The sequence below is a fragment of the Osmerus eperlanus genome, chromosome 14 (genome assembly GCF_963692335.1).
Source record: "Osmerus eperlanus chromosome 14, fOsmEpe2.1, whole genome shotgun sequence".
NCBI lineage: Eukaryota > Metazoa > Chordata > Actinopteri > Osmeriformes > Osmeridae > Osmerus > Osmerus eperlanus.
This window is the reverse complement of record NC_085031.1, coordinates 11,807,353-11,832,932: the sequence shown is the minus strand read 5'-3', so window position 1 is coordinate 11,832,932 and position 25,580 is coordinate 11,807,353. Positions and strand designations below refer to the sequence as shown.

Sequence of the window (25,580 nt, the reverse complement as noted above, 5' to 3'; positions counted from 1 at the left end):
CCCTCTTCAGGACCAAAGGTTATGATGAATGTACTAAACTCCACTCACGGTTGGTCGGAGAACACAACAAGATCATCGTGTGTTACAGAACTTTGATGCAATCTGCTCATACTAAAGAGGATCAGTCAGTAAGTTTGATGTCACGGTGCAAGCGACAAGGTTGGAGACACAGTGTTATATAAGGCATCTCTCTGTAATCGTCTCATGTCCTTTGCTTAGCAGGAGATTAGTTAAGGAATGTTTGCCTTCACAGAATATTATAGAAAACAACACAAAGCTGTTTGTACTACACTTCATTTGTGTCCCTCGTTAAACCGCTACGTAGACGTCTCTGTTTCAGACACGTCTTCCTCCTGTCTTCCCAAGAACAGGGTTTCACTTGTTTTATTAATTCGATTTTCTCGAATTTTTTCAGGTGTGTTATTCATGGAATAATAACTGTAAGAAAGATGTTTTACTGAGAAAAAAATCCACTGTCATATTCTGGGTCCATTAAGTCTTCTGTTATTGTTGCCAACTTGATTAATGTACTGAGAATGCCAATTATTGAAATAGACAACAAAGAGAGACAAAAAAAGAGAAAGGATAAAGACAGCACACAGAATAAAAGACAATGAACCTACACTCCATAGTACAGTGGTAATGTGTGGTCTGAGCGCTTTACTAGAAAATAATGAAAATATTAAAATAAACACTCAAAACCATCTCCAAAAATGAAAAGCTCTGAAATCTGTGAAATATCTATTTAGTGTTGACAGTTAAACCGGTACTTAATGTGCATATTTCATAAGTTGTGGAAATAAGCATATGAAGGAAAGTGAGGAGGAAAAGGAGAGGGAAATAAATCAAACAAAATGACTTAGGACTGAACTTGGACCGATTCTGGAAGTGCTGAAGATGGGTGTTCATGAAACAACAAATTTGTGCATGGAAAGTGCATTAGTGAGTTTCAATTAGCTTCAAGAGCTACATAAGCCTGCACTGAGCCCTTACTGGGCAGCCATCTTTAGAGGACCCAAATCCATGTCAATAACCTGTGACACTTCATACTTATTATCAAAATATAGAGATTTGGTATTGAAAGCACTTGTCATTGACTGGACCTTAACAACAACTTCAAAACAACAGGATGGGAGTTGACTTTACAGAGTAGGCCTTAACGAGCGAACATTGTAGCGTTGCAGCTTGTCAGCTATTAGCCTCTCCCTCGGGCACGTAGAGTTTCTCTGCTCAAGCAAAGTCTTTTGAGACGGCTTCAATGAAGTTGGGTGCTGACATGAGGATGGTGAAGGTGCAGATGATGGAGAAGAGGGAGAACGCCACCAGGCAGAGGCGGTCCACCACCGCCGCCGCAAACTTCCACTCGCCGCAGATGGCCGCGCCCTCGTCCTGCTCACGGAAGCGCCGCGCAATGTACTGCACCTCCTCCAGGATCCGCCCGATCTCCGGGGCCTGCTCCAGCAACGTCCGGCCCGGATCCACGCTCATCTGGAGGGGAGATCCGGCCGTCTGGCTCCCGCTCCCGCAGACCACCACGGCAGAATCACTGCTCGAGGGACAGCACGGGTTATCCACCCCCGCGTTGTGGTAGCCGAAGTACAGATTCATGTTGCCATTGGTCGTGGAAGTGGTGGTGGGTTGGCTGGAGGGCTGCCCAGGCATGGCACCCATCGGGATGCTGTTGGCGCTGGTGTGGTGATGGGGAGCGTGGCCGTGTTTGTAGGCGCTGGCGGCCATCTTGCGCTCGTCGCCGGGTTTCTTCATGCGCAGGAACCAGGCGCACCAGTTGAGGAGGATGACGCGTACCTGCAGAGAGGGAGGGGAGGAAGATGAGAGCAAGAGAGAGAAAAGAGAGGGAGGGTGAAAATGGGCGAATAGGACAAAGAGTGTGAGACAGAAGAGGGGAAGACAGAGGAATTCCCCAGTATATCAGCCCCACACACACAAACACACTCACACACACACACCAATCAGTGGATATCAACAGACACAATGTGACACAAGGGGTCTCTATGGGGTCTGTTGGTAGTTACTGTTGACTGTGTGTGTGTAGAGGTCCTAACCTAACACCCCTTCAGACAGTGACTGGCAGGAGAGCACAGACAGTCTCACTGGTGCCTGAGGATGACATTAAGGTGACCCAAGATGACGCAGGCTTATTTGATGCTTCACATCTGGCACTTGCTTTAATTTCTTTTCTTCAAAGGCATGAATGACTCTTGATCCTCTAAAACACAGTAAGTATCGATTTCTACCAAAGACAATTGAAAATAGGAAACCGTTTTAACATGAATAAATCTGTCTGAACTGCTGAATGACGGAAGACGTCATTTGTTTTATGTGTTAATACTGGCCCAATGTTAGTTTAACAGCACATCGACCAAAACCCTTCCAGACCGGGGGTGTTGATGTGTGGTGATGCACCATGTATCTGTGCTAACCTACCCATTTGGGCATCTTGCCCCCATGGGGGTCGTGATGGTGGAATTGAAGAACCAGCACTGTCACTACCACGGACAGACCCACGATCATCATGGTACTGGCAAAATACTGGGCTGGGTGGGGCAGAGACAGAGAGAGGATGGGTACTGGCCTTTGGGAAAGAGCAGTTAATACTACTACTACTGCCTTACAGTGGATAAGTATCTCAATTATACAAATACTGTTTACATTACATATACAATTTTCTAAACTACAGTACATGACAAGCATATCACCGAACAATGTTAATACTTCAATCTGAATTCTGATTGTTTGACATTTTCTTTGTCTCAATAATTCGGTCAACGAGTGGTCCAGTAACAGCGTACACAGTAAGACAAACAAAGAACTCAGAGTAAAATCATCTTTTAACATTTGGTCAGATGCAAATGTGAACACTGGGGAAGTCTAATGTATAATGCATTAGTCTGAGCATCAGAGTGCGGCCACACTGGCTACATACAGACTTTCTAAAAAGGCTGTGGTTTGCGGTGAAGTTAGTCTCATCTGAATGAATTGGTTACAAGCATTTGGCCTTAGGCAGACCATTTAGAACTGGTGGGAACCAGCGTTCACAATGATCTACTGTCTGTTTTACCAACAAACACTTTCCATTGTGCTGTATGTATATGTGTCCACAGAAACAAACACAAACACACACACTGACAGTTTGTCATTCTTACCTATGAGGGGAACAGAGTCGGAGGTGGCTGGCATAATCTCTGCCACCAGCAACATGAAGACTGTTAGAGATAGCAGAACTGTGATACCTGAGAGAGGGAGACAGGGATAAAGAGATAAAGGGATAAAGAAATTTGACTCAGAGAAAGCACAGTATGAAGAGAGATAGGATAGAGAAGGATGTGTATGGGAGAGGGAGAGCGAGAGGGAGAGAGAGAGAGAGAGAGAGAGGTGGATTGAGATAAACCAATGTTGTTTCTTAATGCATGCCTCCACGGGCACTTGGTTGGTTTCCAGGTGAAGGTGTTTGATCTCAGTTCACCTTTATTTCCTGCAGTGACTTAAGGTCTGACTGCCACTCAGTCAGCCAGTCACTCACAGCAATGTATTTGAACACCCTTCATTAGTAAAACATGTTCCTGGTAGCTACAGTAGGAATTGATTTTGTTTAAAGGTTGTAGATGCAGGAAGTAGTCAATAATGCCAATATCAGTGATCATCTCAAAAGGTGAGGGAGGCAGAGCAAAGAATCGTGGGAAATATACTCCCATATAGTATATATGTTTGAGATAAACATGAATGAAACAATAAAAAATACACATCCTGCTCGACAAACACGATATGTTCCAGGTGAAAATATAGTAGTTATCGAAGGGGATTCATAAAGGCACAATCCTCTATCTTCACACTCCTCTGTGTGGAACACTTTTTTAATGGACCCCACTGGTCTCGCCCCTACGAACGTGAAGAAAGAATTGCAGGATGTGATAACCATTAGAATCCTAATCTGTATAAGCTTCTGTTATATGCTATTGTAGTTGGTGCTATTTACCTAGCCTGTAAAGCACAGGGGGGAATCAATGGCCTTTCAGGCTAGCCTTGCTACTCTAACATATCTGCACTGGCCACCTGGGCTTCTATTCATTTTTAATGAACATGGTTTTGGCATGGATGCTAATTCTCCCCATAATGTCAGCATTAGCATAGCGGCCTGAGGATTATCAAGCCATGTCTAGCTTTGGGATAGGGACACACCTTTAGAATGGGGTGAACCACAGGGAGACAGATGGGATCTTCCTTGTGGAGGTTTGACTGGAAAGTTTACAAGAACAATAACGGCATGTGACGTATACAACTATAGTTGGCACAAATATGAGTGTTCAACCAACATGAACTAGAAACATTTTGTGTGTTGTGTGTTTGCACGCAACTTTGAGTGTGTGTGTCTTTGTACTGGAAATGTGTGTGTGTTTGTACTGGAAACAGTGTTAGCAAGTACCTCTGTACTCTCAACATAACATACTGCATGTGAATGCACCTTCCAAAGAATAGGTGTGTGCCTGTCTCTCTGTCTCCCTGTCTGAACATGCCCTTATGTATTTACCGTATGTACTGTATGTGCTTGAGTATGTATATGTGTGTGTGTCTCCCTTCCTCTCACCCAGAGAGATCTTCTCCCCAGAGTCTGCGGGCAGCAGGAAGACCAGCAGGGCCAGGCCAGAGATGAGCACGCAGGGGATGAGCAGGTTCAGGCCGTAGTACAGCGTCCTCCTCCTCATGGTCACCGTGAAGGTGACGTCAGGATAGGGCTCCTTACAGCAGTCATAGTACAGCTCGTTACGCTTGGCTGGGACGCCTTGGGACACACAAACATGTGACTGCATTTAAGTATGTATTTCAACTATATATAGTTTATAGACATATATCATTTATTAATAGAGAGAGTCAGGCATACTCTGAAACATTACACATGAAAGAGTATATATTATTGAAATGCATACATGCTTGTATGATTTTTTGAGCTTATGACTTTCAGATCTTTGTAGAAAAGTGACCTTGTAGACAAGTGATCTTGTATAAACAATAAACTCCATTCCATCAAACAGATTTCTCTGTGTCGGTCTGTTTGGTTGTGTTGACATACATGTCTGTGTTTGTTTGTCTCTGTAAAATACAATCTACCTAATGTTTTGCAATTCAAGGATTAAAGTCAATATCACCTTGTATCTGTCAAGATTCAAAACAAACTTAAAACTCAAAAAGTATGTGCGTGTGTGTGGGCCACCACATCAATGAGTCTGTCTGATCTGACAGTGACATTATCTGACTGTGGTTTTGACAACAACTTTGACGAGACATCAGTCGAAAACAAAGCAGACACAACGTCAAAGTAAAGGCGAACTGTTCTATTGAAAAGAAGTAGTCAATTATTTTGAAAGAGACAATCAAATCAGCATTGGTTTAAAAGAAGTAGATTTTTTTTGCCATGTAACTTCTCTGAATGATCATCTGAGGCTTGAAACTTAAACAAGGGTTTATTCCTCATCATCATCTCGTATTACCACCACAGCGGGTGAGCCATTCTGTGATTGCTTAGAAGGATTTAAAGCTTTTGCACACACACAGTTCTGTAATTTGATGAAAGAAGAGGATCTGGAAAATGCATTGGCTCGGGTGTGTTCTTGCGTATGCTTTTTAATGATCATCAACTGCCATTTCACCTGAACCATTCCGAGGTCTCCTAAATGTTCACGTCCGCATCATTTCCCAAAGCTCCCCTGACCGCTCAGTCATCCTGAACACAACTCACCGAATTGTGTTCTGTGTAATGGAATGTATGTGAATATATGTGTGTGTGATTGTGACTGTGTGTGCGCGTGTGGGAGGGGGTGCGGGTGTGTGTATGAGCGTGTGTGTGTGCGTGCAGGGGGAGGGGTGCGTTTGTGCGAGTGGGTGTGTTTGTGTGGGTGTGTGTGTGTTAGTGAGCACATACTATTTAAGTAGATATACATGGCTGGAGAAAAAAAAAGCTTAACATCTCTAAGTAACTGTTGGGCAGTTGGTCAGGGTTCGTCCTGGGTCTGCCCCCAGGCCGGCTGGCAGTGTGCTGAACCATCCCTGGGCCAGCTGTCTCCACACACCCCAGGTTCTTTCTCACTCTCCAACCAGCTGGGCTACTCACTGTGTATGTGTGTGTGTGTGTATATGTGGTCTTGTTTAACTATCCTTGAGGGGACAAGGGTAGTGGAGAAGTTCTCACAGCAGACATTTTCTTTGGCCCCAAAAATTCTAATTATATTTCTAGCGGGGTTTAGGGGTGTTAGGGCTAGGGTTCGAATTAGGGTCAGAATTACATTAAGGGTTGAGGTTAGGTATGAAACGATTTTGAATAGGAGTGAATTGATGGTCCTCACTAGGATAGTGACACTAAGAAACCTGTGGCGTGTGTGTTTGTGTCTGTCTGACAGACACCCAAACCCAAACAGTACAGTGAGGATGGAAAAGGTGGAATGTGAGAGCAAACTACTCAACTGAAAAGCAAAATTCCACTTGTCTACATATGGCCATCAAGCCAACACACAGCAACAAGCAGTACACACCAACACCTCAGGCCTCTCAATCTCCACCCACAGCAACCACTTTACCAGGATCAATAGACTGGAAAAGATTAATGGCTACAGTGTGTTTCACAGGAATGGGAGTGGTGGGTGGATGAGATGAGGGGGGCGCAAAAAGATCTCTTGCACCTGATCAAGTCAGAGACAGGCATTGGCTGTCTGACTCAGGGGAAGTGACACTTGGGGTGCAGAAAGGCGTGGGAAAAGCACTCTGTCTCTCTCCCCCTTGCCCCAGACAGGCAGAAGAGCGATAGTGTGGGTGGGTGTGAGTGTGTAATGTTCTTTTGCGTGTACGTGCACACGTGTGTGTGTGTGTGCAGTGTCTTACCCACAAGATCCCATTCGCCATTGGGTATGTAGGTAGATATGTCCACATTCAGCATCTGCAGGTCCAGCAGCCAGCCGTTGTGGGTCCACGAGCCGAACTTCAGGTCGCACTTCTGCACGTCGAAAGGGAACCAGCGCACGTCTATGTAGCATGTGCTCTTCAGGATGCCTGGAGGACAGGGTTAGTGGTGGTGATGATGATGGTTAAGGTATGCAGCAATGACGATAAATAAGGTAAAATGAGATTGTGTGTGTGTGTCTCACCCGGTGGAATGTACTGGCAAGAGCCTGAAGCATTGACAAGGACATTAGTGTGAAAGGTAGCATCAAACCTCTCATCCGCACTGGAGAGAAAGACAAAGAGAGAGTGAAAGAGAGAAAAAGACAGATAGACATACACGCTCAAATACACTGGTAGTGATTTCTGACACTGGTCCTGAGTGAGATGGATGAGGAGAGAGAGGAAGAGAGGATGATGGTGTGGAAGAAAACGGTGAGCAGAGGCACTGCTGAGATTAGCGCTGAGCTCGACAGGCACAGCGTTTTCATTATTGATCAGCTCTCGTTCATAAAGGTCTTAATCAATCGTGGCGTTTGGCCGCTGGGACTGCCGTCCGAACAAATGCCATCAAAACCAGGATAAATCTAAGCAAACATTAGAAATAAGAAATGATACCCTCAGCAAACACAGCACCAGTCATCTATCGGATGTTTTATAACTTTCCCTCAACCAAGTTGCAAAAAAATATAAATGTTTTTAAATGGAAATTCTCTGTATTGCTAGACAAGTCAACTTGACCTTAACAAAATCATTTGGAATAATATTTAGATAAATTGTCTCTAAGCTCTTTTCCACAAGCATATGATGTACCATTTTCCAGTGAACCCTAATGAGCAGAGATCTCAAAGCAAAGCCATGCTATAAAAATGGCTTTCTCATTGTTTGAGGACCCACCGACTGGGTAAAATGCAACACTATTCTAATCTAAACAGAACGCTATGCTGTTATCTGTAGGATTTGGCCATGGACGCTTTTTATGAAGGACAATGAGCAATAAAGGAAAGTGCTCATCCAAAATGCTAAAATGATTAATAAAAAGGCCTGCATGCTTCCAACCATTAGGGAGGTTTTATCAAGGCGAAATGTGAGCACTTACACAACACAACAGGAGGTTGATTAAAGGTGTTGCTCTACCCTCATTGTCTTCCTGCCAGCTTGTCAAACACTACCAACACTACCAGAGGGGCGGGAATTATTGTAACACAATGGTGAACTGTCGCTTTTTGGGGCCAACATTTTAACAGCAGGAATTTGAATGTGTACATAATGTAGATTCATTGCCATGTCTGGTAATTGGAATTTAATTATTCTATTCACTTAGGGGTTGAAAGCTGGGGTCGTTAGAATCCATCAACACAACCATAATAGCTGCTGTATGCTCGTCTGTATGATCGTCCTGAACAAATGACCAAATTAACCATCAGTATCTGAAAGTGGCATTCGGAATGCTAATGTGTGATGCTTGTTAGTGGCATCAAAAAACGTAAAAAGTAGCATTGAATAACTTTAGAAGCAAATATTTGTATTTTACCTTCAGCCCCATGTCATGCAGGCAAGCTAAAGTGATTCTAGTTTTAGTACATTTTTTTATTAAATGATTAACTGATTTTAAACTGCCTCGCTGAACCTTACAAAGATAGGGGAGATTATGTCAAGCTTTAATGACCATTAACAATCATGCCAAACAATCTTCAAAACACATCCAAGTGTGGCCTAAAAGTGTGGCACACATTGACAGGAAGCATGCACATCTCAAAGAGGACAATAATGTGTGAATAATACATAATACGAGTTGATCCCTCTGAAAAAATGTGTGGCAACAAAAGAAAATCCCCTTTGCCCTGGAGCAAAGCACTGAGCCTCAAGGGATTCAGCTAAATCCATCCGTAACACATTCATAGTCAACAAAGATTTTATACTCCAGTGCTTTATCATCCACTAAAATATAAATGGCAACTCTCCTCCAAATCTTTACCTTGACTCTCTGACATATTGAACATCAACCAAGATCAGAACACGTTTGAAAGCTTTAGTTGAAGGATCCAAAAGAATGGATTCTTTCAGATTTTAAAAAGGTATGCTGTGAGAGATTCTACAAGGTTCTCATCATGATAAACCAGGCCTATTCACAGTGATGTTAGTTTTTATGGGAAACAGATGAGCAGTCTGAAACATCACACCTCGACCCCCACCTTACCTTGTGTTATTTTCTGTGTCTATCTTTCTTTCTTTTTTCTATTTCTGTTTTTGTCTAGAACCCAATTTAACTCCAGTTCTGCAGTTTTTACAAAGGTTATTATATTCTGATAAACAGTTTGTCTGCCTGTGGGATTTGTCCTGTAGTTATATCAGCATACCTCTGACCCATCCTTCCTGATTCTCTTCTCTCTATATGGTTCTTCAGAACTATAATGTTGTTACCATTTGTGATCGCTGATCCTGACAGTGAGCTGCTTAATGTTCTGTGTCATCCTCATTAGAGAAACTAAGCCTCCTTCTACACCGTATGAAAACCTCAATTACACACAGGCACACACTCACACACTCACACACACACAACACACACTCACACACTCACATACACGCACGCACACACACACACACACACACACACAGGCACACACTCCCACAAAGACGTTGAAGCCAAGCTTGAAATCCATTCCCATCCGATCTCACCAAATAAAATAACCTTCAATCACCTTCAAGGTAACACTGGGTAAGCACGGCCATCAATCAGCCCCAACAAAAACCCTTATCTTACTGTAAGCTCTTACAAAGAGAGCATAGATGTGTGTATTTGTATGTGTGTGTGTATGAAAGAATCTAGGTGGTTTGGTTGCACTATACCCTCATTCAACTGACTTTCCAAATTATCATCGATCACACCCTCTGCCTCCCAAATCCCAAATGGTTTGAAAAATCAGTTGTGACGATTTTGTAAAAGTTACTGACACCAGCTGAATGGAGCCTATTGTGTCAGTGTAGCTTCTAGAAACAGGTGTGATCTCTTTAAAACGATTACCATGTAATGGTTTTGGGAGGAAATAAGAAAATAAATGAATGAATATCTTCATTCATTTACACCTCAAGTACCAATGATTTGCCAATTGTTCATAATGTGCTGAATATCTACAGCATTCAATTGTTTTTATTGGACAGCTAAAGAGAACTTCTTTAGGTGGATGCACTGTATCTAAAGTACAGTATGTCTCTTTCCTAAAGTTGAGCTGACAAGCTGCCCTGAGCAGACTTGATGAGTTTGGTTGTTCAAGGGATAAAAACACTCCCGGACACTTTTCACAACTTGTCTCTCTTCATCTGCATCATGTCCACTCCTCCTCAGCTTTCCTTCTCTCCACCAGCACATCCCTCGCTCCTTGGCCACCCTTCTTCTCCTCCACAGCATCCCTTTTTCTAACAGACAAAGTGAACAGGGGAGGAGAGACACGGGGGAGTGCCTCTCCTACCAGATCAAATACACACACACACAAACAGGCACACCCTATCCACACGATGCATTTCTCATTCACCTGGGCACTTTTTTTGAAAAGCGTCACAGCTGCTAAGCACAGAGTGAAATGTTTATGCATGTCATCCTAATTTTCACGCAGGAAGTGGAAAGACAATGCAATTCCAAACCAAAATGGCTGCCAGTGATCCATCTTTATTGAAGAGGTGTTATGATATGTTGAGACACAAAATGTCCGTTGCGTGTGTCAGAAAATCCCAGTTACACATTGGCATATTTAAACAGTTTTATTGTCTTGGTGATAATGATAAACTCCATTTGATTTGAATTTGTCAACCAAGCGCCAAGCCAAGTATAAAAGTACCAAGGTAACACAGAGGCAACCAGCTAAACCAAAAGACCATTTGTCTTTCTATTACATCCGTGACCAAGTCAGGCAGGGATACTGGGGGAAAAATGAAAACATGGGTCTCATTTCCATCTACTCTCAGAGGATTTAAAATGGTGAAGTTAATGGAATCAGGGAAGGGTTCTGCTACAATCCTCTCCTAATCAGCAGCCATTGGGATGTTCACCAACCCATCAAATCAAATGTTGTATAGCCCATGTCACAAAGGGCTTCACATACACCAACTGTACCTCAACCAACCGATTATTCGATCTTTTCTAGATGGAAATATTGCAATTTTAGGTTTTCTAATCATCTGGTTTAGGACAGCAGCAACAGATGCAAAGCCTTGTAGGAATTGTGTGTTATTTACTCCTCGAGGCAATCAAATCTAAACCATTTGATTGGCTAGGGCGCCGAGCTTAATGTTGAATTCACACCAGGGTTCCTGTGTGCGAGCAAACTTCATCTATTCACATCACCAGTGTCCACCCCTTTCTCTCTCTTCTCCATCCCCCCCCTTCCCACTCTGCTCCATCCCCCCCCTCCTCTACTTTCTCTCTCTCTTGATCTTATAGAACCATGGAAACATAATAAACCAATCATGTAGCATTAGGGTATATTTACGTCACACTTTGTTCCTTTGAAAACCAAAACCCTTTGCTGCAGCTATGTTGTGACGGTAGCCCTACCTGTTGTAAAGCAGGATGTCTGGGACCCAGATCTGACTGGAGGGGAAGCGCAGGTTCTGGACCCCCGGGTAGCTCTCTGCATTCCAGGTGAGATAGATATCTGTCCAGTACTGGGAGAGAGGGGGAGAGAGGAGGGGAGAGGGGGGGAGGGAGAGCGAGGATGGCGAAGAGGGGGAAAAAGGAAATGGAAAGAGAGGGGGCAGGCAGGTCAAAGTGGGGCACAAGAAGAGAGGAGGGACACATTCAGAAAGAGAGTGAGCGGGAAAGAGGAGAGGCGACAGAGGAATGAGACATGGTTTTAAGCTGCGAGCAATGGCAGACTGCTGCTTGGAGCAGTGTTCAGCAGCAGTACTGAACAGAGCACCCTGACTCCAGGTGCCAGTCTGTAACGCCGCCAACTAGCTGGCATGGTGGCCATTTTGGAAAACCACACACTCACGTACTCAGCAGTCTAAGGGGGTAATGATGATAACAAACAACTCTTTGTTATAGCAATAAATCAAACATGAATCCACTTTTAAACTAGATATACATAGACCAGTCACTTGGGTAAGTGTCTGATGTAATACACGGTACCAAATATGGAAAGGGTAGTGCTTGAGTTTCAACGGCCAACTGTTTTTTTTTACTCTGACCCTAATCTTCTCATCTAGTTCTGATATTTTTCTGACTTCAGTGTGTTGATCCTGTTTAGTTATGTTCTCTGTCTTTGGTGTGTCTGTGTGTGTGACCACAGACGCAGCAGGCAGGTGAACTCAACTGGGCTGGGGATGAGAGAATCTAAAAGGGATTTTTATCCTTATTCTTGAAACTGATGTGGCCACTGATGCTTCATGCCAAACATTGGGCACATACTTAAAATGTGTGTGTGTGTGTGTGTGTGAGCCTTCATGCCATGCCAACATAATGTCAAAGCCAGAGATTCATTTAACCATCAAAGCAATGCCGTCTATTAATAGTACTCCCTGGACACAGTGTTCTACACAGGTACTGTAGCTAACTGAAGCTAAACATATAATTGCTACATATGTTAATGTGAGGCCCATGTGACTCATGATAAAAACCTGTTTATTGTCCTGGCTTGTAACACAGCTTTGAGGTATATCACTTACGTAATTAAAACCCCATTGAGAGACTATTTGGGTAGAGAAAGTTCAATTGGGTTTGCTGTGTTCCAGATCTGAAAAGAGTTAAGATGTGTTTGATGTGTCTTATTAGGGTCGGTGGAACCACTGGGACCATCTAAAAGCACCACATTGGGCAGGCCAGGTGAGATAAATGGTGCATAAATAAGTTTCTGAACCTGAAACAAATAGACTCCAAAATAAAGTCCCCTTTAGCAAAGTAAAGAGGTACGTTTCTCGTAAATCCCCCTTATCTCCTCTGAAATCCCTTTAAAAATCACAATTTAGTTAGAAATTAAACAATTTTTACAATGTTTTACATATCAAAATATTATTTATTGCTACCCTGAGCAATAGCCAAGGCAAAAAAAGCAATTTGAACATATATATCTCCCAGACCCAAAACAATAAACTAAACATCATATCAGGCCTCATCCTATTGCCTTCAGGAATCTAAAGTTCCTAAGACGATTAGGGTTTGTTTGTGTTATACATTTTTTATGAAACAATCCCTCCTTCAATTCAAAATCCAGTTCCTTCCTTTCTCTCTCTATCTCTTTGGGTACACATCAGTTAGGAATATTTTTCCACAGAGAAAATATAGAATAAGAGATTATACAACACCCTGGGGTACAAACACCTCAGCCTAACTCAACCCCAAAAAAAAGGGTCAAAAAAAGACAAGTAATATTTTACTTGCAAATCACAGAATCCTACAGACGATGCTGGAGAGCTGACTTACCAACTGAAGCCACGCGTTTGTCATCAGGACCTGGTTCTTTTCATCCTGGAGGGGTAGAATGACAAAGAAAATGGGGAAAAAGGAAGGTGAGGTAACAACGTCAGTTCTGAGTGGAGGTGTTGTAAACATATTTTCCCTGGGGGAGAGAGAGAGTGAGGTAAATATGTCTGGGGAAGCAGAGATAAGACTGAGGAACAGATTGCCTATTAAATATGATATGGACACCACGGTCGCCACCTGAATGACAAAACGCATATTAATAGGTGATGTTTTTCAATGTTTAAAGGATATCCTTAAATGGCTTGAGTTTGGAGGGCCAAGAAGCCGTCTATATAATGAGGAACTGTGATTCTCAGACTTACCATTGAATACCACAGTAACGTAAATTGTTTTATTACAATTATTATGCTTTATGGCGGCATATCTGCATGGAAAAACACAAGGAAATGGGACACATAGAGAACAAAGGAAACCAGAGGAGAGAAGGAAATAAAAGAAAGAGAGAGTGTTGAGAAAAGAAAGAAGCACATGTCTTGGTAAACCCTACGTGACACAGGGAGGTGTTGGGCTGTGTGTTGCATGTATCTTGACAGTCTAAATATGTTGCATTCCCTCTCTGGACTCCCAACCGATTCCAGAACGTATACCTGTCAGCCATGATTGCAGTTGATAAATGAATCACCCTCAGTCGCTGCATGGCTTCAGTCCCATATCATTTCTGGCACTCGATTCAGAATGCAAGGCTAGTCATCGCTTCTGTAATCTATGTTATGCTGGTGTGCATGTTGGAATTAAGACTTTACCTATGACTTGTTATTGTTGGAGTGGAGATGTCAGGACTAAATGGTCCCAATCCTCTCTCATAAACTCTCCTGTAACTAAAGTATACTGATACACTTTAATACAGCAGTGAAATAGAACTATAAAGATGATGGAATACATCCTTTACTTTGAGATGACAGCAGAGACTGCTTGACTCTGGAAGAGAAATGGAATGCCTTTTAAAAAGAACATCTGCTTTTTGGGATTATTATTGTTATTATTATTTTACCATTTCATGACTTCAGATCTAGAATTGGGGTTCAGGCTGCTGAAGGGGACAGAATGCTTGGCTTGTAATCCAGAGACGACTGCTTGAAGTTACAAACAGGTGTTTAAAATGGACGTTGGCCATCTTGGCTGACGGCAACAGTGACATAACTTCTGTAGCTCAGGGGGGTTTCAGAGAACAACCATGTGAGCAGAAACCATTTTTGACATTTTGAATTTGTGATATCAGCTGTCTTACAGCACATAACGACAAAAAAACAAAAGAAAGAGAGAACTGCAGTGTTCTTTTCTTTTTGGTTTTAACGGATTTGGGTCAATGAATGTACAGAGCAGAAAGGCAAGACCACAGTACATAAACAGTACAATAACACTCAACTTGACAGTTTCGTAGCTGCGTAGCTGAAATAATAAGACAATAGTTCTGTGTGAAAATCAACAAAATAAATATTAAAGCACTCTATTGCTTACCCAAAACAACTATTGCTGACCTCTGAAATAGAAATTGCTTTGTTAGGATCACAACAAATGAGTCTTAACTCATTTGTGTATTTAAGGGCACTGTGATATTACTTAGGGGTACAGTGGTTTGAGACTTAACAATAAGAGGTAATCTTTTCTTGGTTTTGAGGCCTGCACGTCCTGTCCAGGCCACTGTAATATTTTATCTCCATGCCGTGTCTTCATCTCATTCGTTTATTAGGTTTGTGTTTTATTGATGTCACTCCTCCACCATCACGTTGAGTCAACATTGCCCTTTCTCTTCCCTTATTCCCTCCGTCTTTCCTCCCCTCCCTCTTCCTTGTTCTCCTCCCTTGCACCTTTCGCTCTTTCCATGTATCCCTCAATACTTTCCCCTCTCTTTCTCTCCTCCTGTCCATGCCCTCCCTTTGCCTCTCCACACTCAAAGTTAATCCGTCTTTCTCTTCTTGTCCCTCCCCTGTCTGCCTCTCTCTCAGGTGCGGTTTTACACGGGGGCCTACAGGGGCCAGTGCCCCTGTAAAAATGTCCCTGGCCCCCCCTGTGCCCCCCCCTGAGCTGACTTAAACATTTTTTTTTAACACGTTTTTCTTCTTCTTGTAGTCATCATGAAACGAGGAAGGGAGATTGCAGCCTTTTTTGCCCCAGTAAATAAAAAAATGAGAGAAACATATCAAGGTATTGAGAGAGCTGAGGAGCTGGAAGAGGGAGAGCCAGAGCATGTATGATTTGAATGTAAAGCAAAATTTAAGTTGTTTAAATATAATTTGTTTCCGTTTTTTAATGTACCCCTCTGCCACTGCTCTCTCTCTTTCTGTCTCCTTATATGTCTTCCTCATCCCTCCACTGTCTCTCATTCTTTTCCCATCTCACCATCCCTCTCTCTCTGAATTACAGCTTCATGCCATATAAGCCTGTGGTCTACAGACACCTCTCTTCCTTTTCTCTCCTCCCTGCCTCTATGTCTCCCTTGCTCCCAACCTCCCTAGACCCCCTGTCCAATCTTATCTCCTCCTGTCCAATCTTATCCAGCCAACTTTCAAAGGACCTCCTCTCTCAAACTGACAGATTGAAATGGAACTGTACTTCTTCAAAAGGAAATCTGCCAATGGTTCAAAGCCCTGTGTGTTAGCTTGTCTTTTAGGATCTTTTCTTGAACTTGAGCTATGTTTTGTTGTAGGTGGTTTTTTTGTAGGTGGTTTTTTGGTTGTAGGTGTCTTGTTTTGCATTAACTGGGAAAATCTGCTTTGGATCCTAAAAAGGGAGTGTCAATCAACCCCAGCACCCAATGGTAGCGCTCTATTTGCTACATGAAGCGACTTTTATTTGCTTGGACAGTAGACGTAATTAACATGTCATGAATACAGTCTGTCCCGCACTTGTTTATCTTTCAAACTTGGTCCTCTCATTCAGCCATCCATCAGTTCACACACAAACACGCGCACACACAGACGCTGGGTTAGTGCCATGGCCTAGTTCTCCGAGCCAGGTTAGTTGGTTGAGTTAGCAGATGGTGGTCAGGGTGAAGGTCAGGTATAACCATCCATTATTCAGCAAGCAAATTCTAAACTCAGGAAGACTTTCTCATGCACCACCATCCATTATGTATCATATGGTCATCCAGGGCTGGACTGGGACCGAATATTGGCCCTGGAATTTTTGCTTTTTCTCTCTAAGCTTTTCTGCGCCTCCCTTGCGCTTTTGTTTCTCCATTTTTATCAATGCTAAACTTTAACGATGACAAACCACGTTAGGCATTAGCCAACAGCTCGTGTCTTCTTGGATTTGATTGGGTCAGGCGAGTGCCAATTAAGGACATTAACCAATGGGCCGCAGTTCTCTATGGGCCGGCCCGACCAAAAACAAAACAATGGGCCGCTGTCAGTTCTCTATGGGCCGGCCCGACCAAAAAAACTAAAAATACAATGGGCCGCTGTCAGTTCTTTATGGGCCGGCCCGACCAAAAAAAACAAACATACATTATATTGGCGAGTCGGCCCAAAAGTGCGTCGGCCCACCGGGCAAATGCCCGGTATGCCAGATGGCCAGTCCAGCCCTGGTCATCTATGGTGTATTAAACAATGTTTTGGTCAACTAGACAACAGAAAAAGTTGTCTAGTGGTCACACACACACACACAGCAGCAGCTGGCTGAGAGGCGTGGCCTGTAAACAGATTAGGTTGAAGTCATGCGTGGTCAGTTTCTGTAGCCTATGGGGCCTCCCCGCCATCTGGGGTGCCAGTGGAGCCACGCCCCAACTGAGCCACGCCCAACTGAACCCTCGCCGTGGAGGACGCCACATTCCCATACCTGATAGGTCGACAAGGGAGCCGTCGGACGGGGGACAAATATTTAATAGAATCCAGGGAAAAAGTGCTGAGTTTGTCAGAAACACAGCCTGTGCCTGTTTCAAATGTCCACATGAAGATGTATTAATTAGTAGGCAATCCTGATTCAGCTGTAACCCAAGGAAGGTTGGCCCTTATAGAAGAGCTGAAAATACCACATGTCATGTTCTGTCCAGGATGCATCATGCTGGGTACCATGTATACCATGAAACAGTAATGCTCTCAACACCATGCAGCTGAAATGAGCCATACTCATGGCTCGCTGCGGTAGGAATGGCACCCTGTGCATGTAATGCGTGTCAGTGTTTGTTGGAAATATTTGTTTTGTTTATATTTTTTAACTGTATTCTTTAGATGGGACACTTGGTTTTAGTGATGGTCAAAGCAACGAGTGAGGTAGCAGTTGGAGATGGACTGTATACTCCAGCAGAACCACCACTGTGTGAAGTGTGTGTGTGTGTGTGTGTGTGTATGTGTGTGTGTGGGCACGCTTGAAAAAATGGCATGGGAAAAGGAGAGACAGAATAAGGGTCAGAGAGAAGAAAAAACAAGGTGAAAGAAAATGTCTGAAGAGCATGTGGGACAAGAGGGATTGAAGACAAAGGAAAGTGTGTGATGGGAGAAGAGGGAGACATTTCACAAGAAAGAGAGGTGAAGGTCAAGAAAGAACGAAAGAGAGGGAAAAAATCTAAAAGAGCACATTACACTCCAAGATTGAATTTTCTCCCAAAAAAGAGAGTCAAGGCCTCTGGAGCTCAAATTGAAAACATTTGCAGGAGGGAGATAGACAGAGGGTAAGAGAGAAGGATGGAAAGAGAGTAAGAGAGAGAGAGAGAGAGAGAGAGAGAGAGAGAGAGAGAGAGAGAGAGAGAGAGAGAGAGAGAGAGAGAGAGAGAGAGAGAGAGAATGAGGGAGATAGAGTACAAGAGAAGGACGGAGACTTTGATCGTTGAACAACTGTGCAATAACAGGAATACAAAGTCTCACTATGACTGTGAAAAATGTAATCCAATGCCAGGGAGTTTGCATGAAAATACACACACACACACACTCACCACGTCTATGATCTGCAACAGTGTGAAGCCCAGCTCCACCAGGATTGGAGCAGAGTCGTTCTGTACCGGTCTCTCCAGGCGGTTATAGTTCACCATCAGGTCTCTGTACAGCTTCCTCTGGTGCGGGCCACCATGGAAACCTGGCCAAGCCGGGGAATTAAGAAAAATAACAAAAAAGAAAGAAAGTCTAAATCAAATTATAGATACAATACCCCAACATGCCCTGTTTTGGACTGATAAACTGAATTCAAGTCAACCCATGATTCTTTAGAATATTTGAATTAAACTCAATCATGCTTAAACACTGTTGACACAGCAATATAAATTAACATTATAATATGTTGTTGAAAGCTATTATAGTTATAGCTATTATAGTTATAATATCAGCATCATGACCTGTAATTATGGAGACTATGTTTTCTTTGTCTCTTGTTGTATTCATTAGCTCATTTGTTATTAGCTGGTTTACACAAAACAATGAGCCACTTGAAAAATGGCTACTTAGCATGTCATTAGGTTGTAATGAATATGCAGGACTACCGGGACAAGAACTCCTCCAGCATTATAATATATTTTCAACTCGTAATTTTTTCCCCTCGCTTCTCTGCTTTCATCTATTTATTCCAACCTCACAGAGACCTCTGCCCCATAGTCCCTCCAGCAAACTCTCTGTCTTTTTACTCTTTCATTCACTTTTTTTCCCTCTCTCCCTCTTTTTCATCCAAAGCCATGAGAGACACAGAGGAAACAGGCATGTGTGAAGATACCTGTGTTCTCAATTAGAAAGGTTTCGGGACATACTATATATAAAACAGAATCCCCCACCACCGCCCAACATAATCATCCATCACTTTCCAATTCCCTCCTCAGCCCAGCCAGGACAACAAAGGTGGCTCCCCTCATCCGTCAGAGAGTGAGAGAGAGAACCTCTCCTAAATTAGATGTACACTCTCGAGCAATTATCAGTCGCAGGGGAGCGCTCAACACCTTAATGGTTCTCTAATTTGCTAACAAGCCTAAAATAAACAATGGCGGCGTTCCTTTAAAACAGGAAGGTTACTTGAACCGGTGAGGCTTGAAATTGGCATATGCTTGATCGACAGCTTGTCACGGTGACCCTGGATCTGTTTTAAGTGTTCAGGGACAGCTAGGCTCTCTAAGGATGTTAGGATCGATCACTGACCCTAGTGCAGCTGTAAGAGTACAGGGCTAGGGGTGTTCAGTTGAGTGCAGCCCATTGACTCATTTACATGCTATGAGAGTGAATGTCTGCTAATATGTGAAGAGAGTGAGAGACTGTGGGAAATATTAATCTATCAAGCATTGCACAGTCAGTCGGTGAACAAGTTTAAGAAAGCTTTATTGCTTCAGGCCGGCCCACAAGGAGACAAAAACATCACACGCCATTGTGCTACAAGTTTGTCTGCTAGCATGTTGCGCTAACTACCTATTTAAGCAGCCCTGCTCTTTACAGTCATTGGTTAAGACAAAGGCATGCAAATGTCCCAAGGCTCTTCTTCATTGGCTCCCTTGCATAGACCTGGCGCGCACATGTGTGCGTGCGTGTTTATGTGTGTGCGTGTTTACAACATCAACCCTGATTGAAACACAACAACAGGATCTCCGGTCCTGGGGTCGTAAACTCCTTCACATAGGTGTCAACAAATGGTCACCAGACCTTGCGTCTCCACCTATAGTCCTTGTCACAAAGTATCTCCTTAAAACAACCAAACCAACCCCCTTCTTCCTAGTCCTCAGCCCCTAGATAAAGGTCTTGTATGTTTACCCAGAGATCAGATTTGGGGTTAGGTCTCTCTTTGCACCCAAGGAATACTGAACACAGAATCATTCTTATACAGGATAAATGTGTTACATCTTCAATTTTTCCAACAGAGACAGAGAGCAAGAATGATAGACAGAGGGAGACTGGAGAGAGGGAGAGAGTGTAGGAGGGAAGGAGGGAAAGGGTGTGGAAGAGTCAGGTGGCTGAGCGGTTAGGGAGTCGGGCTAGTAATATGAAAGTTACCGGTTCGATTCCCAGCTCTGCCAAATGATGTTGTGTCCTTGGGCAAGGCACTTCACCCTACTTGCCTCGGGGGGAATGTCCCTGTACTTACTGTAAGTCGCTCTGGATAAGAGCGTGACTAAATGTAAAATGTAATGTGAGATAGGAAGTGTGTTGTGAAGTCTAGAGAGTGAGAGAGGATAGGGTGGACACCAGATACTTGTAAAAGGTACAAGGCTGAGGGGGGCTGCCTGGTACTATTGTCTACTCTTCATTAGCTTTCCTGACTTATTCAAACAAATCAGAACCCATGGCTGCATGCTCACATTAAACTGGGAGTGGATGCATGAATGTTGTGTGTGTGTGTGTGTGTATGTGTATGTATCTAAGCAATAGATCTCATCAAGTCTCTTCCTTTCGAAAAAATGCTTTCCGTTTTTATTTGTAAACTGAAATCATTATTGCGTGTCTTACACATATGCAGGATTTACACAGGACATGAACCAGACAGGTAGCAGCTATTCTCTGGGTTCTCGTCATATTAAATCACCTAATGTGATTTTTTTAGAACTCTTTCACAGTGTGTACTTCAGTAATGAAAATCCCAGTCTGAAAGCAGGTCAGACTGGATTTAGAAGCTTCTGGATTACATTCCATTCTGCTTGACTTGGTGACAGCTCAGAACCAGAGATGTGATTAATGGGATGGAATCTTGATCCTCTCTTTTCTTTCTTTCCTCTTCTCATCATCATCCCATCTTCCTTTTCTGATATGAGATTCCTCCTTGTACTCTTCCTCCCCCTCTCAATCCTCCTCCATCAACTTTCTTGTGGATGAGCTCCTTCCTGTTTTGACTGGGCTGGCAAAAGAGCCATTCCACCTCTGACACCCCTCTGACATTCACCCCAGAGACCAATACAGGCAAAGCAGCAACATAGCCAAATTAACTAATAAGTGGCTACAATAAATCTCTTTCATTGCCTTAGCTTCCCCCTCATAAATCCACTGTAGGCTCTACATGTGTACCTGCGAGGGAAAATGTCTTTGATCGATACTATCCAGTTAGATCAGTCTAAAACAAAGCAGTTTCTTTTATGGCGAAAGTCCATTGTTGTACTGTAGCATCAAGAAGAAGCAGTTAACTTTAGACATACACTCACAGGCTGTATACTGTTACTGTCAATGCATATTCAACAGCAGAATCACTGAGTAAATGTGTTTCTTTTTTTATTTTGACGTTCCCAGTCTGTCAGTCATAAACAATGATAGTCAATGGTAAATACATTCTGCAAATAGACAACATTCACTCTGGAACACCACTAGTTACAAAGTCTTCATGAACTAAAAAAAGAACCACACAGGCAAAAAGTCAGAACTCTGCTTTGAATCAGTACATTGTAAACACCATTCTGAAATAATCCCTCTCATTCTTTCCATGACACTTAGCCCTGCAAAATGTTAAACTCCTCAGCATGTTCACCACAAATAAAACCTGTGTTGTTCGTTTTTGCTGCCACAGAAAGTGAGAAATATAATATTGCAGTTATTTGCAAGTTAAAGAGGAAAATGTAAAAGTAAGAAAAAGCTACATATCCCCACTTAGATGTAAACAATTTATTTACTGCCTTGCCCATTTACAATATGGTACAATTCAGCTAAAACAGCTATCTAACATTCCGGAATAATTTATATTTAATCACTGAAAATCATATGCCTCGCATCATCTCATCAACCTAAGTTAAACAGGTCCAGACAGGAAGCAGCTGTTGGCCTCACCTCTGTGCCAGACACTCACTAATCTGGAGGTTTTCCTACCTAAATTAACTCCATTGTGGCGTTTAAAAGGTCAAATATCAACCTCAGACAGTTTGTCGCCCTCAGCAACAACAATTTGGTGTGTGAAGGGCAGAGAGGGCCTTTGTTGCGCATCCTAGAAAAAACTGTCTGGGTCTGCATTCATAAAAAAAGTTCTGGACCTTAATCTCATGTCACCTTGAAAGGTAATCTCATTTACCATGAAGTAAACACCAATGTTCATGTAGATTGTCAACGGTACTCATATCATAAATTTCATATAATTATTGTGCATTTACACTCAACTTTTATCAGTGATACAAACGTCTATGTGTCTCTTCCACCAATTAGGCCTAACGGTCTCAATTAATCTGTTTTCATTTAATCCTGGAAGATCAATTAAAACATTTAAATATGCCCCAGAAACAGCCAAAGGGAATTCACAGAAGAAGTAGATTACATATTGATCTGCCTTTGGCTCTCCGCCACATCTTTGAGCGGAGCAAACCAGATTAAAAAAATAGACTAAGCAATAACTGACAAAGATGGCAAACATTTTAAAGATCAATATTTACTGTATACATTACTTCATAAAAGTGAAGCAGAGATGGGGGAAGCAAATGCCGAAGACAGACTCCACATCCCACTGAGGTACGGAAAGCAACAAAGACCAACAAAAACCCCTGGAGGTTTTTAGCTTCCCAGAATTCCTTGGAGGGTCCTCCTGCAAGTGAACATGAGAGAGGTGGAGAACCAATGCAGTCCCCCAACCTCACAAGTCTTGATACAAGGTTTGAGTGTGTGGTCTTTACTTCTTTTCAAGGCTCAGTTACCATGGGAGTTACCTATGAGCTTGACCCAACAACCCCGGAACAACAATCAAAACTGTCTGGAAGGAAACCAAATTTGACAGGCTCAGCTCTTTCGAGAAGTTTGGGGCCCATCAGCGACTTTGTCCGGGGAAGGACATAAATTCTTAAAACGCCCGTGCCCCCATCACCCACCCAAAGGGGATTGGCTGCCATACACCATAATGGTGACTGACGAGTTTGCATGATGTATTGAGTCCAGTTCAAAAGGCTGATGTTGGGATCGGCATGCTAAATCCGATTCTATCCGTCAAACTAGCGGTAGATCGACCACAGAACGCTGCCAGCATCTTAAGTTTGTAAGGATGGATGACGAAAGGTTTGGCTTGATATGACAGAGTTTGTGTCACAGCTGTTGTTTAGAAAGTCTTCTCAGCTGTTGAAAACTAAATACAATAACGTCTACATAAAACTAGCTGTTAATTTGATCCCAAACCATATGTTACGAGTGCTCATCTTGATGTAAGTCTTGTAAACAGATTTTGTAAACAGATTGTCACTCACTAAGATGTCCTACATCCAATATGTTACATGTGATATGTGAAATGTAGGCTGTCTTGGTTGTAAGTTGCTGTGTGTAAAATGGTAGTTCACTAGCTTAGTCCATATGGGGTCTTAAAAGGGGATTGCTACTGCAGGCTTCTCCATCTGTCAGTATCTAACCCTGTATAGAGGATGAGAAAAGCAAGGGGTGTGAAGGTCATTTTATAGCCTCGGAATGACCTTTTTTCCACTGTTTGAATAGCTATCTAAGCTATATGACGCCTGAATCCATCAAGTCACAGAATGAAATAAATGCACATATCAACTTCTGGGTCAAATATGTCTGAAGGTTTAACTCTCGTGGCTTTATCAACATCTGGATAACACTGAGGCAAATTCCTCAATCCCACATTCCAAGATTACCGTGGGTGAGGAGAGAGGAGGAGGAGGGTGGGTCCACACAGTGTATAGGTTCTAGTGCGTGTCTGTGGTACTTTTGTAAATGCGCCAGCTGTTCATGGGGTATTAAAGAGGTCACACACACACACTTCCTTTTTCATAAACACAATTACTCAAACATGACACACACTGCTTTTCTGTCTTTCTCACACTCCTCAACCAACAAACACACACACGCACACAGTGTACTGCAGCATATTGCATGGGGAAGATAATATTATGCAGTAGGCTTCTTCTGGCCCATCTCACTTAGTGATCTTAGCCAGAGAAGTGGCAATTTGCTCTTTTTTATTTTACTTTACACCAATGTTGCATGTCAATTTTCATAATTCATAATTTCATAATTGCAGAACAACGCCTAGACACATATCCACCCATATATCATTACAGTTTGCTTCTGGGTTGTCAGACAGATGTTGAATGAATGACAGTGCCAAAATAAGTGCGTTAACCCACCTTTGAAACAGAGCCCCCACCACATGTAAATCCAGACGAGTACACATCCAAAATGCCTCCGATGATGCATTGTAATCACGGCTAAGAATCCCAAATCCTTTGAGTTTGTGGAGATCAAACTTCGGTTTGAGGAGGATGCGCGGACGAGTATCCTCTTTTGACTATCCCTGCTCTCTCTCTCTCTCTCTCTTTCTCTCTCTCTCTCTCTCTCTCTCTCTCTCTCTCTCTCTCTCACACACACACACGCTTCTCTTGTTCTCTTGTGTTGTTAAAGATGAGCCAATATCCCTGTCACCTAGAGTTCAGAAGCAGCACAATGTTGGCACGCAGCTTGTTATCGGGCACTCGCTTTTCTTTCCCTCAAGCTCACGAGCTCTGTCATGTACCGTCTCCAAAAGGTTCTCCTCGCATATTTGGACAAATCCAAACCGGTGCCGAGGTTATGGTGACAACCACCTGTATGAACGACTAACGTCGTACGTCAAGCAAACTGGCTGCACTGCGATGATTGTCTTGATTACTTCTGAGATTGTCAGAACTAGAATTAGAATAGCATATCTGTTTATTAGACTGTAGGCTATTTGTTATAAGTTGACAGCAAAGGTTTTGTTAAGGCTACATATTTCAGGTAATTAAACGAAAGAGTGTTTAAGATGCATTTTATGAGCTCATTAGGGAGTGAACATAACTTAGTTAACACGATTCTTTACGCACATGCTAGGCTACTTCTGTAGCTAGCCTATATGTTACTGTGCACATCAATTAATTTAATTCGTGCATGTTTAGGCACGCTTATGGTGTAGCAAGGTAGACAATAGTTTTAACATAATCGAAGCACGCTAGTTGAATTCAAATGTACTCAATTAGTACATAGGTAATAGGTAGGCTAAGTTGCTTCCATGACTCGCACAGTGCTCTGGCAGGCTGAGGTTGCAGAATGGAATGGTAGTGCATGTGGGATTGGGCGGGTGGTTAGTGTAGTTTAGACAGCATTGGAAGTGAAACTGCAACATCCATATTGGTCTTTGACCCTTTACCCTTGACCCCCCCCCCCCCACACACACACACACACACACACACACACACACACACACGCACACACACACACTTCTTTCTCTCTCTTGCTCTCTCTCTCTCTCTCTCACACACACACACACACTCTCTCTCTCTCTCTCTCTCTCTCTAAAACTCCGCTCCACCTTGTGAATCGGATTTACAAGT

The 25,580-nt window shown here is 42.9% G+C and overlaps 1 protein-coding gene across 1 annotated transcript; it reads right to left on the bottom strand.

The window, feature by feature from the left end:
• Positions 1–415: 415 nt before the first annotated feature.
• LOC134033826 (neuronal acetylcholine receptor subunit alpha-7-like) lies at positions 416–24,804 on the bottom strand. Its single transcript, XM_062478108.1, has 10 exons — positions 24,360–24,804; positions 18,294–18,433; positions 13,364–13,408; positions 11,498–11,607; positions 7,152–7,231; positions 6,889–7,056; positions 4,604–4,798; positions 3,165–3,251; positions 2,446–2,555; positions 416–1,806 (listed from the first exon to the last, which is right to left on the bottom strand). Exons 1-10 carry the CDS (start codon positions 24,427–24,429, stop codon positions 1,231–1,233), a joined length of 1,581 nt encoding a protein of 526 aa, XP_062334092.1. The 5' UTR covers positions 24,430–24,804; the 3' UTR covers positions 416–1,230.
• Positions 24,805–25,580: the final 776 nt, after the last annotated feature.